The following is a 15303-nucleotide window of genomic DNA, read 5'->3' on the forward strand; positions in this document are numbered from 1 at the left end:
ATTTAAGGGCCACTGAGAGGGAGATGTTTTGGAGAGTCAATTGCACTTGAATAGAATGCAGGTATGGGACTGAGTTCCCTGTGTAGGTGTGGGACTAGGTCCAAACAAGCTGGATTAGAGCAGTGCTCACGTATCCTGTCAGTTGCTGAGTCTTATGAGACTGGAGACTTTCATCAGTGGATACTCATCCTGTATTGGCCCTAGGCACTTCAGTAAATGCACTTGTATAGCTCTTTGAATAAACACAAGTTAATCAATCGCACTGTACCTTTCCTAAAACCTAAGCTGTCAAAAATATCTCAAAAAAATAGGCAACATTAAAACATTTTAGAAAGACAAACTGACAGCATCAGTAAAAACTAGCTGAGCTTTTTATTTTATTGTGTCCCAGGCTTTCAAAAGGAAACACGTGGTTGTTATTGGAAGGCAAAAACTTTTGAAGCTTTCATCTTATTATAAGGCTTATTCAAGCACTTGCTACCTCAGCAGAAAAACAAACGACATGCAAAATCGCAGAGACCACTAAGTAAACACACTTCTTTCTCTTCCTCCTTGCAGAATCTTTAAATCACACCCCTTAGTTGCCAAAATATGTTATTTGCACAAAGGAGCTAAATGCCATTGGATGGTTTTGACTTAAATTTCATCTAACTGTTCAGATCGTTAGCGTTAACTTGCCATTTAACGTGATGGATTAGGCAAGATACAAAAATTCTGTGACTCAAATGAAGAAGCACTACGCACTTGATGAAACTGCTTGCGTTTCAGACGTTCAGTGATTGCTTACCCCTGGAGCACACAGCCTCATTGTTTCTTTGTCCTCTGAAACTCTTAAAGAGAGGGTATTGTCTCCCTGGTGTCTAGAGAAGCTGAACAGCAGTTGTAAAAAGTCGCATGCTTTTGAAGTCCCTCGAATGTGGACTGAAAAGTATTTCTAATGGAAGCAGTCTGCTCTGAAAATTCCTTCCGTCTGTGTTGGTGAAGTAAAATACATAGTTGAGAGTTTGGGGAGGTAGGGGCAGGTTTGTTTTTTTGTTGTTCTGTGTTTTTTTTTTTAAGACAATGTTGTGATGTTCTATCAGGATGTGGTCAGTCACAATTAATAATGAAAACCTCTTATTTAAATTTTTTTTTATACATATAAGCACTGGTATGTCCCTAACATGAGATGAGAGGTGAAGTCTAACCTAGAAAAACTTTCAGTCTGTCTCTAATGCTGTGTGGTTATACTGGTGCAAAAAAAGTACTTTTTGTTCATACAGATTATTAGATCCACCAAATCAGTATCAACTTTTCCAGCAAAATAATTTCTGCTTAAGTTACATTTTTATTGGAGCTTTTACTGCTAACAGAAGTGTCATGGAAGAAAATAAATACTTCTAACTATCATGTACTAAAGTTGGCAAAGCATTCTGGGATAGGTTCTGGGACTTCTGTCTTAATTTGACAGCCCTGTGAAAGAATTGGGTTGGTTTTGTGTATTTATTTCTTACTGTCTACTAGGCAGCTAGATTCCTTAACTAGTTAAGGCAAATACAAATGTTATTTTTGAGATGTTGTTACAGCAGATGTAACTCGTTTTGTGAAACCATGCCAGAGTAAAACATGATGTTTTTTGGTTTTGTGACATTTACTCTAGCATTTTCCTGTTGCTACACAAAAGATTCTTGCAAATAGTCAAGCAATATATGGGTGGCTCTTCTTGGCTTGTGTTAATTTGTTACGTTGCTCATAATTTGTTTGATAGTCATAGGTACCACAGCTGTGCATAGTGTCATGTTTGTGCAGCAGTATGTCATTAAAATAGATGTGGTATGTTGATTTTCTGAAGGTTTTATGAAACAAAAACCTGTGCCAAATTGAGGTCATATCAACTGAAATCTAAGTTCTGCCAAGGAAGATGAATTCCAGGACTTTCTGCTGCTACATTTCAAAACACTGTGCCTGGAGCCCCTCCATACAGCAAGTCAGTCTAATAAGGTTTTGAATGTGCTGTTTACAGTGTAGCATTCTGGTATCCTGAAGCTGGCTTGTTGGAGGAACCAGCTCTTCAGGATGTCAGGATGAAAGCCCTTTGCTAAAACTACACAAGTACCATAAATAAAAACCCGTGCTCACATTCTTTATTTCCAAAAGGATGAAACATTTTCCTAATAAGGAGCAGCAGGAGTTTCAGCCTCTTTATACTTTATTTCAATATAAAGTGGACAACTTTTCTACTTCCCCCTGGTAGAGAAGATAGTAGAAGAAATGTAACCATCTTATTGGGTCACCAGGTATATTTTAAGGCTTTTTATCTTCTGAAAATCTTTTGCTTGCTTGAGTGATGTTTACTCACAAGAAGTAATTCCACAAAAATCAGTGGAATTAGTATTAACATTTATATTATCAGGTTGTAAATCTTCAGGGGACGTGATGGCGAAATGGATCATGTGCCTGAAACCTTGTTTATCTTGAACTTAGTGTGCAAAATTTGTAGAGAAGCTTACGCCTTTATGCAATTCTTTAGAATGGTGTGTTTGAAAGCCTTTTGAGTAGCCTTAGGCAGCACCAAACTTTCATTACTGGGGTTTTGCAATTACCAGGGCTAATACCCTGCATTGCTTTCAGCTAGTCTTTGTGAGTAACTGGTCCCTCTGCTCTGCCCAATGTTATTGTAGTTCATGCAAGATCTTTTTCTACATTTTTCTTCTTCACTTTTTGCCTTAGTGTTGAACTAATTGAACTGTTAAGCCAGTGAATTGCAGCTTTTTTTTTTTTCCCCACAGCAAGCTGTTTAATACTGGCTGAGTTTATCAGTTTTAATACCTGTCCTTAGGTCAGAGGAATGGATGAGCAGCTTGAGGATTTTGTGCAGCAGCATAAATTTAAGGACTGTGGTTTTCCATACAAAGGATTATAAGTTATTTACAGAAAACTGCTTAAAAATTAGTATTTCAGAGCTACAGTTCAATACATACTACCTGTAAGCTTCTAACAGTCGGGTCCTGTTTGTCAGCTCATTTGATGTTTATTTTCATGAAGTGCAGCCTTTTTGCCCTTCCTCTTCTGCTGCTGGTTTCGATACTTCCATAATTTGTACTGGTTTATTGTGCTGTAGGGTTGTTAGCTCTCATACTATAATGACTTTGTCTTTGTCTTGTGGTGTTATGGCACCAAGTCACTTAAACCCAGGTTTTGTTCCAACAAGTGAGCTAATATGTACTGAAACACACAGAAAAACAGTTAGTTCTCGCTTTGTCTTGTATTTATACCACTCAGAGACTTTTGCTGTATTTTCTGCTATTCTGGATTCTCTCTCTTCCCTGACACTGAGTTGGACACCTGTTGTTTTTCCTGAAGTGGCCAAAATGTGAAAAAACAGAACAGCACTAGAGCTCTAAAAACACCCTTCTCTTCAGGTCTTGTTCCTTTCTTCAAGTGTGTGCTCTTTCCTACTTTGATCCAATCAGTAATAAGGTCTTACAGAAAACTGATTTTTTTTTAAATTTTTTTTTTCTGTCTGTCATTTGATTAAAATAGCTTCAGAGATTGAGACACACTCTTGTGACGTTGTTTGATTTTTCACTCCTGCCTGGTCTGTTGATAGACACCATCTGTGACTTACAATATTAGAAAATATATTTTTAACCTATAGATATATATGTATTACACACATAAAAATATATAAATATTAAAAATCTCTATATTACTATCTCTGGGTATTTTCTGAAGTGCTAGCTGGTGACTTCCAAGTCACCAGGCTAGCTTTGCTTCCAAGTGCAAAGACTGCTCAGCTTTGGGTGCTGGTTTCTTGTGCTTGCTCAGAACAAGCATCAAGGAAATTATGGACCTGAACTTTCCTCACCTGAAAGCTCTGGTGGAAGTTGTGTCAGTGTGTTGACTGGGGAACCTTACCTTCAGCATCACAGATTGTGACTGTAGCAAACCTTGAATTGTGTTTTAAGAGGAGAGTTTTTAAGTCACTTGTGTTTTGAGTATCATTTAAAACAGAAACAGCTGAGAGAGCTCCTTTCTACAGCAAGTGCTTGTAAGAATTGTCTTTGGTAGTTTCTGAACAGACAAGCAAAAGTTTGGTCATCTGAACTGAAAGATAAACATCTACTTCTGACAGGAAATACTGTTCCCTGTCATATGCTCTCCTTTTGTTGCTTGGTAGTAAGAACAACAGAGTAAAACTTGTAAAAATTATTCTTTTTAATTGAATCCTTAGTATGGGTAGCAGTGAATTTGAATGTGTTAGAGGTGGGAAAGACAGAATCTATTCTGCAAAAAGTTGAGCTTTTTAAGGGCAATTTAGAGTAAGATTTGTAAAAGTGCTACGTATTTCTGAGAGAGTTAAGTTCAAGCTCAACTGAAAATAAAAGAAGGAGAATAAGTTATTGATTGACTGGTGGAGGATGAATAAAGTAAACCAGTGATGTTCTCTTCATTCTAAGCAATACATTGCAAAGAGAAGAGGACAGAAGAAAAGGTAAATTATTAATCTCTGAGCCCAGATGAGCCATTGTTTTTTTTTCTGGTGGCCACACTCTACCTTTCAAGAGTTTTCCATAAGCATGAGAGAGATTAATACCTACCTTTGGAGTTAGTCTCTGAGGTTAGGTGCCAGTGTAAAAGGGTCTGGCCATCTATAAGACTTTTTTCAGAGGTAGCAACAGAAACTAACTTCTGCATCTGGCTAGGCTGTAATGTGAGAAAAAAGCCACCATACCTTCAGGGTTTTTTTACATTAGGCTAGGTTGCTTTTGGGCATTTTTCTCAGTATGGAAGGAAAATTTTCAGAGAAATCATTGTGGCTTAAGTTGTTTAAAATTTAGGTCTCAGTGTATCTCTGTTAGATATTGAGAGCTAAGTTGGGGTATTTTTTAATCACTCGTGTTGAAACCTTACAAATAGCATTGTGTACAGTCCCCTTAGTTCCAATATTATTTTCAACTTCAAATTATTTTTAATTTTTTTTTTAACCACGTGGAATCCTAATGTACTGAACACTTCACTAATGAATGTGTTACAGAGATTTCTTATCAGTCACCTTTTGGTTGAGACTGTCAGAAGCATAAGAATGGAAAATACTTCCCCTTCAGCTGTGGGATAGAGCTCTGATGCGTGAACTCCTCCGGCCACTGGAGTGGTTGCGTGGAGCCAGAAAGTAGAAAAACCGTCTTGATCATGTGCCTGCTTCTAATTATGAGAGGGCATCATGGCACAGGGGAGGTCTGTCTTCTGGGTCATTGATCTAAACATGTGTCTTGCTTCTGATCTGGTTTGTAGTGTGACTAGAGGACTTTGACACTTTGTTGCAAAATTAGCTGTGTTTTTCCTGTGCCAGCTCAAAGGATGTCCTTTTCTGGCTACCCATGTTACTGCTTGATCAGTCTCACTCAGGCTCACTATGTAGTGGGCACGTACAGTGGCCAGAGTTAAATGAACTTCTTAATTGCTAATTCAGCAAATGAGTTTGTGTGAGGAATGACAGTTTAGCAGCGGATTGGCTCGAATTAAATAACTCAGGCTTAATAAGTGAAGACAAGCCCTGTGATGAGGTCTACTGAGCTCACAGAAACAAAGGAACTGAGCAAGACCCCTGTTTTCCTGTACATTTGTGTGTGTGTTGCTGTGGGGATTTTTACCTCTTTCAGGACAAAAAAAAAAGCTTATCTAGATGGTATTTGATTTTACAAGTTAAAACAAGCAAGTGGAAAAACATAGAACTCTCTGTGAACAACTTATTTTTAGTTCATTTGTTCAGGATTGAGTAATCCCTGAGATGAAGCATCATGAGTCAGATTATTCATTATAAATTGTAGTAAAATGTAATAATTTACAAGTTCCTGTACAGGAAAATTACAGAGTAGATCATTATTTTGAAATGGGTGTGGTTTGTAGATGTGATTTCCTATACTATGAAATATCCAGCATAGTGATCAAAACAGAATGGGCTTTTGAAAGAAAGAATTACCTTTTAAAGTTCTTGCTAGGCATATTTTGAATAAGAAATTTAAGAATTATCTTAATTGAATCTTGATGTATGGAGTCCCTATCTTCAGCACAGTATATGCAGGGTCTCACAGACTTGATGCCTTACGCATAACATTTAATTTGTGCTGGGACATAAATTTGACCCATCCTGTGAAATGTTTGTCTTCCAGTCTCTTCTGGCTTCTTTTTTTTTTTTCATATTTTCCATCACATTTAAATTGTATTGGTAAAAATATCTTTTTCAGAAGAAAAAGAAAATGCCATTTAATTTTCATGTGTAGAATTTTAAGAATAATTAAGGCTGGATGCCACCACTGATCAATTCGTCCAACGCCCTGTTCAAAACAGACAGCTTTGAAGTTAGATTTGTTGGCTCAGGCCTTGTGCTGTCAAGTGCTGAATATTTCCAAGGATGGAGATTCAAAAAGTTCTCAGGAAAACCTGCTCCAGTGCTTGATCAGTGGTGCAATACATTTATTTTAGATCTAATAGAAATTTGCCATGCTCGTGTCCTTTGCTCCCTGTACTTTTGGTGTGAACCTGTGAGATGCATAGGTCTTCCAAATATGTAAATGCCCATTAAGGAACTGTGGATAGCAATTAGGTTCCCCCTTTGTCTGGTCTTCTCCAGACTGAACAGACCCCCATCTCAGTCTGTCCTTGTATGTCATGTGCTTCAGTCCCATAGCTGTGTGTGGCCCTTTAAGTATGTTTTGTTGATATCTATTTAAAACTATAGTCAAATGCCTGTTCATTATAGCATACTTGGCAAGTAGATAGACCAGACACTCTAACAAGCCTCCCTCCGTTCTTTGATTGCTATCATTTATTTTGGGGAGAGTGTGAGAACACTCTCTCAAAGGATATGTATTAAAAGAGACCTATTGTATAAATCCACACAGAATTTAGAGAATGCAAAATAGCAACTACTCTGTGGGAATTCATCCTCTGTTATTAGTGCAGGCAAAATGAGTCAATTAAAGCATTTCTGTTGAACTACTTGTTCTTTCAAAACCTTTAATTGCTCAGCTAACTGCAGGAAGATGTAAATCTAGAAACTGTTTGGGAGAAGATCATATTTGAGTATATTATACTGAATTAGTCTCATCAACCACGTGATTTTGCAAGAATTTTTTGGTTTCAGCTTTTGAAGAGGGTTTCTATTCAGGCAAAAACATTAATCATGGATTACCTCAGTTGAAATTTTGTGCATATTTTTCCCTCTGCAAGGGTGATGCAGATGGTAACAAGGCCCTGGAAATCCATGCTGCTTCAAATGAAGAGCGAGTCCAGAAGTAGAACACCAGATCACTTGGCGTGAAACAGGTAAAGAGTGGTAATAGTATGTGGCTACAGCAGCAAAATAACCTGGAAAAGCTGAATATTTGCAAGTTTGACTTGTAGTTATTTTCTTCATACTGATGAAGAGGAGAAGACGGGTAATAATTTTATTTGTTGTAACATTTGTTAAGAATATGCGTGTTCCTTAACACTATTTAAGTTAACTAAATTCTTCATCTTTAGAGCATAGCAAGTAAATATATGTTTCTGCCAAGGGTTCTGGGTTAATTTAGCAAGGCTTTGTTTTAATGTATTATTGGTTGTTAGTTGGTTTTTCCTTCTCCCCATTTCTGCTTCCCATACCTAAAACCTCCTTTGTCACACTTGTGCAGGTATGAAGGCAGGGAAAGAAACCTTTTCCCTGCTGATATTTTTTCTGTAAAGATTTCTCAGTGCCAGCATATAGCGTTATCTTACAGCATGTAACAGTCCACAATGTGCCTGACCTTTCATGTTGATGCACCTCCCTAATGAGATGTACTTCATCAGTTGGGAATGAATGGTAGAGGAAATGGAGGCAGCATTTTCCAGTTCTATGAGCCAGAAGCTCGAGTTGAAATGCCAGTTCTGTTTCTGACTTGGCCACTGGGCTGCTTTCTAAACTCAAGCAAGTCCTGTGGTTGTTACAGTTTCTAGAAAAGCCACACAAAAACACCCTCTCAACTTTAAGATGGTTCAGTTTCATAGCACAAAAATTGCTCTGTATTTGAGGCTTATTATTGCTAATGATAATGTAACTGGACGTTATTTAGTACAAAAATATCAGATAATGTCTGCTATGTTATCAGTTGATAAAGGTTGTCTCTTCTGAACATGTTTTCTAGTTGCTTATCTTTGCCCTGTATTATTTTTACGTTATGTTAAAGGCTTATTTTTCATCAGAAAGTGATCCTAGCATTGTAGGGACTCCTCATTATTTTTGTATGCAGTGTTCCATTTACCAGAAAAATTCTCTTTTTTCCTAACTGCCAACTGTGTAAATAGTCTGGATTTAGAAAACTGCATCAATTTTTTTCTTCCATGCATCTTCATCAGTCACAGATGTTTGCAGATGTGATGGAACACACACATCTGCTGAGCAACAGCGTTCCACTGTTACATGGTCAGCTTTAAAAGCAAAACCAGCTTCTAATGTTATGTTTTCCTTAATGTGTTTTTAATTGCTATAGCTAACTCTCACAAGGGCAAAAAGGTATGTTCAGTGGCTGATTTAATGAGTACATTAGTTTTTCCTTCAGACATATGAATATAAAATCTTTAAGAATACACGTTTTCCAAGTATTTTATAAAATAGCCATGCAAAATAAAAATTAAAAAAATAGGAAGAACAGGTGTTTTTTTGAGTAAAGATACCCAGGAGAACCAAGAGGAAGCAAAGCTGCTCTAAAATTCACTAAAATGTTGTGCTTACTGTGAATTAGGACAGAGCTACTAAATGATAAAAATCCAGGAAAATTCAACTTTTGTTTATGTATGTGGGACACTGTACAAATACCAAGGTTCATTAGAAACAGAAATCCATAAATAATTTATATTTTCTTTTAGCATTTCATACTACGCAAATATAATTTCTGGTAGGTCTTTACTCACTTTTTGAAATGTTAGTGCTTTTTGCTTAAGGCACATTATCTTTTTGTGGGGAGTTGGTGGGGGTGGAGTGGTTGAAGGAAAGGAACAAAAGCTGTCAGGAAGACTTATACTAAATTTGGTGTCCAGACCCTTTGTCTTCAGGATTTTAATCATAAATATACTTATGCTGTGTAAATAAATTTTGAGGAAAACCTCACTAACAGTTGCTGTCATGGATGTTCTTCTGTGGTTTTTTAAAGAGTGAAGGTAAGTGCTCAGGTGCTTAGAGTACCTGGGTGCTGCTGGTTTTGAAATCTACTTTCTTTGCCACATGTTGTTTCTGGAGGAGATACATAGATGGAACTGCTAGATTTTTTGACTGAGAGCAACCAGATGGTGAAAGTTCAATTCAGTATCAATTTTCAGCTGTTCTGCGGGGGTGGTGATTTGTTACTTCTGCTTGAAATTGAATCCAGTTATTTAACTCCATACCCAAGTCCAGATGCTTTGTTGGATTTGGGTGATCCCAAAGGCTGGAGAATGCTGCTGTTACCTTTGAAAAGATACGTTTGTTTATTCTGAAAGAGATCAGTCCTGAAAGTCCCACTGTATTTTCAACTGTTGGCAATATTCCTAGTTGAATATGGTTACTAAAATAAAGACAATCTCATTTTCCTCAACAGTTTGCCACAGCACAGGTCTCTGAATTGTGAATGGTCAGCCAAGGACAAAAATCACTTTGGGTTGGAGACAGTAACATATGTCTCCATTCCAAAAACCAGCAGCATTGCACCTCCTTTATTATAGTATGTTTGTCATCAATAATTATATGCAAACTACAGCTCAAACCACATCCCATTGTGGGAGAAGCAAGCTTTAATTTTATCCAGCTGTTGTGCTGAAGAGTTGCACGGAAGTGACATGGCTTTGTGTTTTTCCATGAAGATAACATATGTCATTTTCACTCTGTTCAGGTTCTGTATTTATGTAATTCCATTTCTTTGCATTAAATTATCCCAGCTTTACACCAGAGTAAGTGAGATTAGGAAAAAATGCATTTGATGGGAATTTAAAAATAATTCTTTTTGAGAAAGTTGGTTTATTACACAAGATTCCAGTTGGTGCTTTGTGACTGTGAAGGGTTGTTTCTTTTTTTATATTTCCATACAGTTCAGCTATAGGAATCAAGTTCTCTAGAGTAGACATCATAATTAGTGCTCTAATGTCAGTAATGTGAAGAGTTAAATATCTTTACTTAGAAGTAAATTGGTATTATGCTCCTCAAATAGAGTGATCAACTTGCCACATTAAAAAAAAAAAAAAAAGAAAAAATGTTTGAATTACACTTTGACAATGGAAAGAAAAAGCCTATGATACTGTAATTCTGCTTTCTCCCTTTTTCTCTCTCCCCCATATCCTCTGTCCCCTTTCTTTGGCTATAGGTGAATACAAAAATATAGATAAGAGCAACAATTTCCCAAGAAAAAGAGGAGAAACATCTGAATCCATTTTGATTTTGAATGTGACTAATCTGCCTTCTGCCTCAGGAAAGACTGACTTGAAAGGCTGCTTGGACTGCTGGTATGGAATCTGTGAAAGGACACTATGTATTTTAGGTCAGTCTTGAGACATTGTCCTCAGTTCTGCAGCGGGACTCAAGTCTGCCCACGCTTGTCCCATTGCAGGATCAGCATTGCTAGTAGCAAATCTCAAAATTCTTCAGTCTCTTGTTATTATTTATATATAAAATAAAATTCCAGTTACACAAAATAGTACTGTTTTTTTCTCGCCTCCTATCTTCTTTAAACTCATGTATGTGACATTTGTACAATCTGTGAAAGGTTCTCGAGATGCTCTTGACAATGCCTGTATTTTTTAACAGTGAGGAAAAGCTTGAAGTAGCATGATGTTTACGAATGAGAACAATTACAATGACTCTTGTGTTTTGTCTGAGTCTGCCCCTCCTTTCTATACAAATCTTCTGCCTCATCAGTGCCAGCAGGAGGTATATAATGAAGCATCTGTGAGTTCCTGTCTAGTAGATGGATGGGAATGGAGCTGTTAGTGTTCGTTCTTGTTTTTGCTTGAATGCGCAGCTCAGTGGGAACCAGAATGTTACAGTGGTGGGAACCAGCTATAGAATTAACTTGGCTGTTTCCTTATTCCCAGCCAGGGGAGGGGAGGAAAAAGGGAAGCGAAGGGAAATACAAAAGGATTTCCAACATTTTGAAATCTTTGCACAATAAAACCCTTTCATAATTGTTGCCATTTTCATGAGTGAGTCTTGTGGGGCTTGATGCTTCACAAGTTACTGTAATACAAGTAGCTTGGAGCATTTAAAGCTGTGTTGGTGAGTCTTATATGTTGCTAAATTAATCAGTGAATATGAGGAATGGGGGAAGGATGAAATTAAATGTGTACTTGTATGATACATTCACTTTCTAAAGAACAGGGAAGAAAATACAAAGTAAATCAGATTCAAAATGCTTTTAAACATCTTTGTTATTACTTGGTTAGGTATTCCAGCTGAGCATATTCCACAAACGTTTAGAGAAAACAAACAGACCTTGGCAAAGCGAATACCAGTCTGTGTGGGCATTATAAAACAGGCCAACTCTTTTTTTTAATACGGGCATAAGGCATGTGGTTGCCTCAGACAGAAAAACAGTATCTCCTGACATGTTCAGTGTGTGCTTTTATGATTGTTTTAGACTGGTAAAGATGGATGTTGATTTAGCAAAGGGAGCAGAGTTCTTTTGTGGGGTTTGGGGTGTGTGTGTGGTTTTTGTTTTTACTGTAAATTCACCAGCATAGCTCAGACAGGCTTGGGAGGATCAAAGTAGTGTTTTTGTCAATAGTGGAAAGGAAACTTGAGAAATATCAGTCATAGCTGTAACTGCTCTGTTACACCGCTCTTGCAATACAGGCATAGATTTGTTTCTTCTCTTAAAGATAGTCTTTCACTTATGCATTCTCATATCATAGAGAACTTTATTACCATTGAGTTAGGAATACAGCAGTAGAGGCCTGTATTTTTTTTTTCGGTAATATTTGGCATATGCCACAGTGACCTTTAAGAACATGATTACTTGGTAATTCAGGTATTTTCACCCCTAGACTCTACCAAGATGTGCTTTCCTCATTCTTTTTTGATCCAGTGGTTCGCTATTCTGTTTCCTTTTACTGCCTGTGAGAGCAAAGTGAAATTTTTCATGTCCAGTCTGTTTCAGTGGCTAATCCTCATCCAAACACACTTGCTTTTAATATTTGTTTACATATGTACGTGTGTGCACGTTTATAAAATCCTGGGTTAAATAAGTATCACTTGACTTAAATGCTTTTTACATGGTCACATCTTCATATTGCATATTTACACTGCTGCTTAAAAATGTCCCAAGCCAGAGACATCAAAACAGAATGCTTTTATCTAGCAGGAAATGGCTGCCTTTGAGCACCTGCATATGCACATGATGAGGAGATGGTTCCAAAATGTGAGCAAGATAGCCTTAACTGAAATCCTTTCCCTTATGTCTTTTTTTTTTTATTTCCCATACTTGTAAAAAACAGAAGTTTCATGCTGGTAAGAGTGCAAGAGATCGTAAACATTCAACTCACTTGGCACAGACTTTCCTAATGAGGAACAGGAGAGCAGCTGACCACTGTTAATACATATATATGCGCACACACACACACACACGTACACATACAGAGATCCATGGAACTAATTTGTGCATGCATGTGTTATCTTTTGCCAGACTTTGCCTGTGGGTATTACAACATAAGCTAAAAACGATATATTCCCCACCTGGGTTTCCCATCATTTGGTCATCTTTCCACTTGAAGCCTTTCAGCTTGGTAACGAGTCTGTGCAACTGAGGAAATAGTGTTCTCATCTCAGCATCCTTGGCCATAGTGGTTGTTACCGGATAGGTTGGGGCCAGGTTGCAGTGCTCTCTCTTAAAAACATGATCTTTAATCTTTGCAGCGTGTGAAAATCATACAACTGAGATCATCAACTTGGCCTATGCAGGCCTCAATACTGGGCTGACAGTTCCTGTAGGTACTGTGTTAGCTGTCTGAGTAAAAGTGGACAGTGTAGCCTCTCCTTTTGTTCGAGCATCACCAACCTGGAATAATCCTGTTAGCCCAGGTAACTATGCAGAGTCTTGCAGCCTTGTATAAAAACACAGTATTTTGCCACAAGTGTTCACTGCAAAAATCTGATTTAGACTCAGTGCAGAAGGCCCCAGACGTGGACTTATTAGTAGCGGTTGTAACTGAAATGTTCATTGCATCTGTCACCTTCAAAGAGAGCTACAATTGCAGTGCAATAAAGAACAAGGTTGTGGCAGGAATCATATTTTAGACCTAGAGAAAAGAATGCCCTGGAAGCTGAAGGGGCTTGCTGCTGCTCTATTTATTAACCCTGGCAGAAAAATCTCAGTATGAGCACATTTGTTTCAGAACAGATGTGAGCTCCTGCTGCATGCGTTTCTTTTTCCCTTTTTTTTTGTTTGTTTTGTAAAGGTTATTTCTGTACCTTCCCATAAATTCCAAACTCCTTGTAAAGCCAGTTTTATCATAATAAACTTCTATTGACAGGGAGCATTTTGCCTCTTGAGGCGTGCTGGGGAGACCTGCATAACTTCCCACTGGACCTTCCTAGATGCAGCGTCTCAAAGCAGGGTCAGCTGTTGCACCTGGATGGCCTGGCAGCTGGATAGGTCAGCCCCATGGCAGAGTGGTTTTGACAGGTACAAAAGCTTCTTGTTTACAAGGAAAACCTTTGATAATAATAACTACAGAGTAGAAGTTGTTGTGGTAGAATAAGGATGCTTCTAACTGTGTAACAACTCCCTGTCCTCTTAAGCCTGGACCATTAGCTGATCCTGGTATTTTTTGACTGTATGGTTCTCAAATTGACTGGAGCTGACAGATTTCTCAAGGTCTCTCTGGAAGCAACGTTGGTATATTGATGCAATTGTGTTTTTTCCTGTTTCATGTCAGTGAAGTTCATAACTGTCCATCTCTGGTTAAAGACCAAAGTCTGATCTGGACTTTCATCTTGTCTTGAAGTTCGTGGATTCCACCGGAATGCAGCTTTCTCAGCCTCGTTTTCAAGCGGGTGCTACTGGTAGCCGTTGCATTGGTGGTGAAAGCTGGAGAGATCAAAGGTGGGCTCAGGATGTCTCACAGCTGGTTACCAATCTTCTTCCTCTAAAAATCCCTTTCTGCATAGGAAGTGGGGCTACAGTGCGTGTACCAGACTAAGCTGTCAGGCTCTCTTGCTGACTCCTGGCTTTCTTTTGGGGGGGTGCATTTAAAGATCTAAATCTACCAACTAACACACAGAGCCAGTCAGTCATGTGGGCCACGTCCAGCTGTGGTGCTCCATCACCAGGCCGAGTTACTGAGGCATGATCTTGTTATTGGTAAACTTTGCTGGATCTTCTGGAGAGAGGAAGATGGATCCCAGGTGACTCAGTACCTTTTGCCTGGGAATAGCCATGCAGCAGCCTGAACCGCACTCGGACTCGCGATCCCAAAGCCTTTGTGCCCTCCATGAAAGCAACAGTGGGGCAATGGGACAGCTTGGTCAGGGAACTTCTCTTTTTGTTTGTAGTGTGGATATAAACCTGCACAAGACTCAATACTTTAATTTGATAGAGACTAAAGCTAGAGGATGTGCTTTACGGGTAGTCTGAGTGTCCAGATCTTGTTCAGCAATACTAACCTGAAGTTCGGAAGACGTGAAGTAACGAGATGGGTCATTTGTAATTTGGTAGAGAGGGCAGGTGCCATGTCAGAAAGGCTGTTGCTGCTGGCTTTTACCACTTGGGTTCATCAGCCTTTCCATCTGAGGCAAGCAGCCTGTAGCCCTGAGACTGCTGTGCGGACGAGAGCTGGAGGGCTGCGTGTGAGCACCTCATCTTGCTTCAGGGGCTTGCTCAGCATTCATTTTAAGGTAGCAGTGAGTTCAGCAACCACATGCCTGGATAAAAGAATAACCTCGAGAGGAAAACCTAATTCCTTCCTCCTTTGGCTGTTTCGGTGTGAAGGCCACAGGACCATACCACCTCCTGTACAGAAACCTTTCAAAATCCAGTGTTCTGTGTCCCACTGCATCCGTATCTCCCACGTCTTAACCTGAAGTACCTACACTCAACTCCAGGGCGCAGCACCCGTGCCTTTGAAGAACTGATCTGTTGCTTTGAACTGAAAATGAGCCACATCCAGCCCTTGGCCGGGAGCACTGAGGTGCCCTGCGAGCCTGCTGTGCCCCTGCTCCGCAAGCAGCTGGCTAACGAGGCAGAGGCGGCAGGAAGAACATCCTGAGTAGAGGTGGGCAGTGATGCTCCCTCCGTGCCAACTCGTGGCTTTACCTCAGGGAAGTTGAGACTCGCTCATTTT

The 15303-nt window shown here is 39.0% G+C and overlaps 1 protein-coding gene across 2 annotated transcripts in view; it reads left to right on the top strand.

Annotated features, from left to right (window-relative positions):
* APOO (apolipoprotein O) overlaps nucleotides 1-10662 on the top strand; it is a 35042-nt gene extending 24380 nt beyond the window's left edge. For both annotated transcript variants that reach the window (XM_074858621.1, XM_074858622.1), the window contains exons 8-9: nucleotides 7213-7308; nucleotides 10335-10662. In XM_074858621.1, coding sequence (XP_074714722.1) covers nucleotides 7213-7281 — 69 coding nt within the window. In that variant the 3' untranslated portion in view covers nucleotides 7282-7308; nucleotides 10335-10662. The remainder of the gene's footprint in view (nucleotides 1-7212; nucleotides 7309-10334) is intronic.
* Nucleotides 10663-15303: the final 4641 nt, after the last annotated feature.

This window comes from Strix uralensis, chromosome 2, assembly GCF_047716275.1.
Source record: "Strix uralensis isolate ZFMK-TIS-50842 chromosome 2, bStrUra1, whole genome shotgun sequence".
Classification (NCBI taxonomy): Eukaryota; Metazoa; Chordata; class Aves; order Strigiformes; family Strigidae; genus Strix; species Strix uralensis.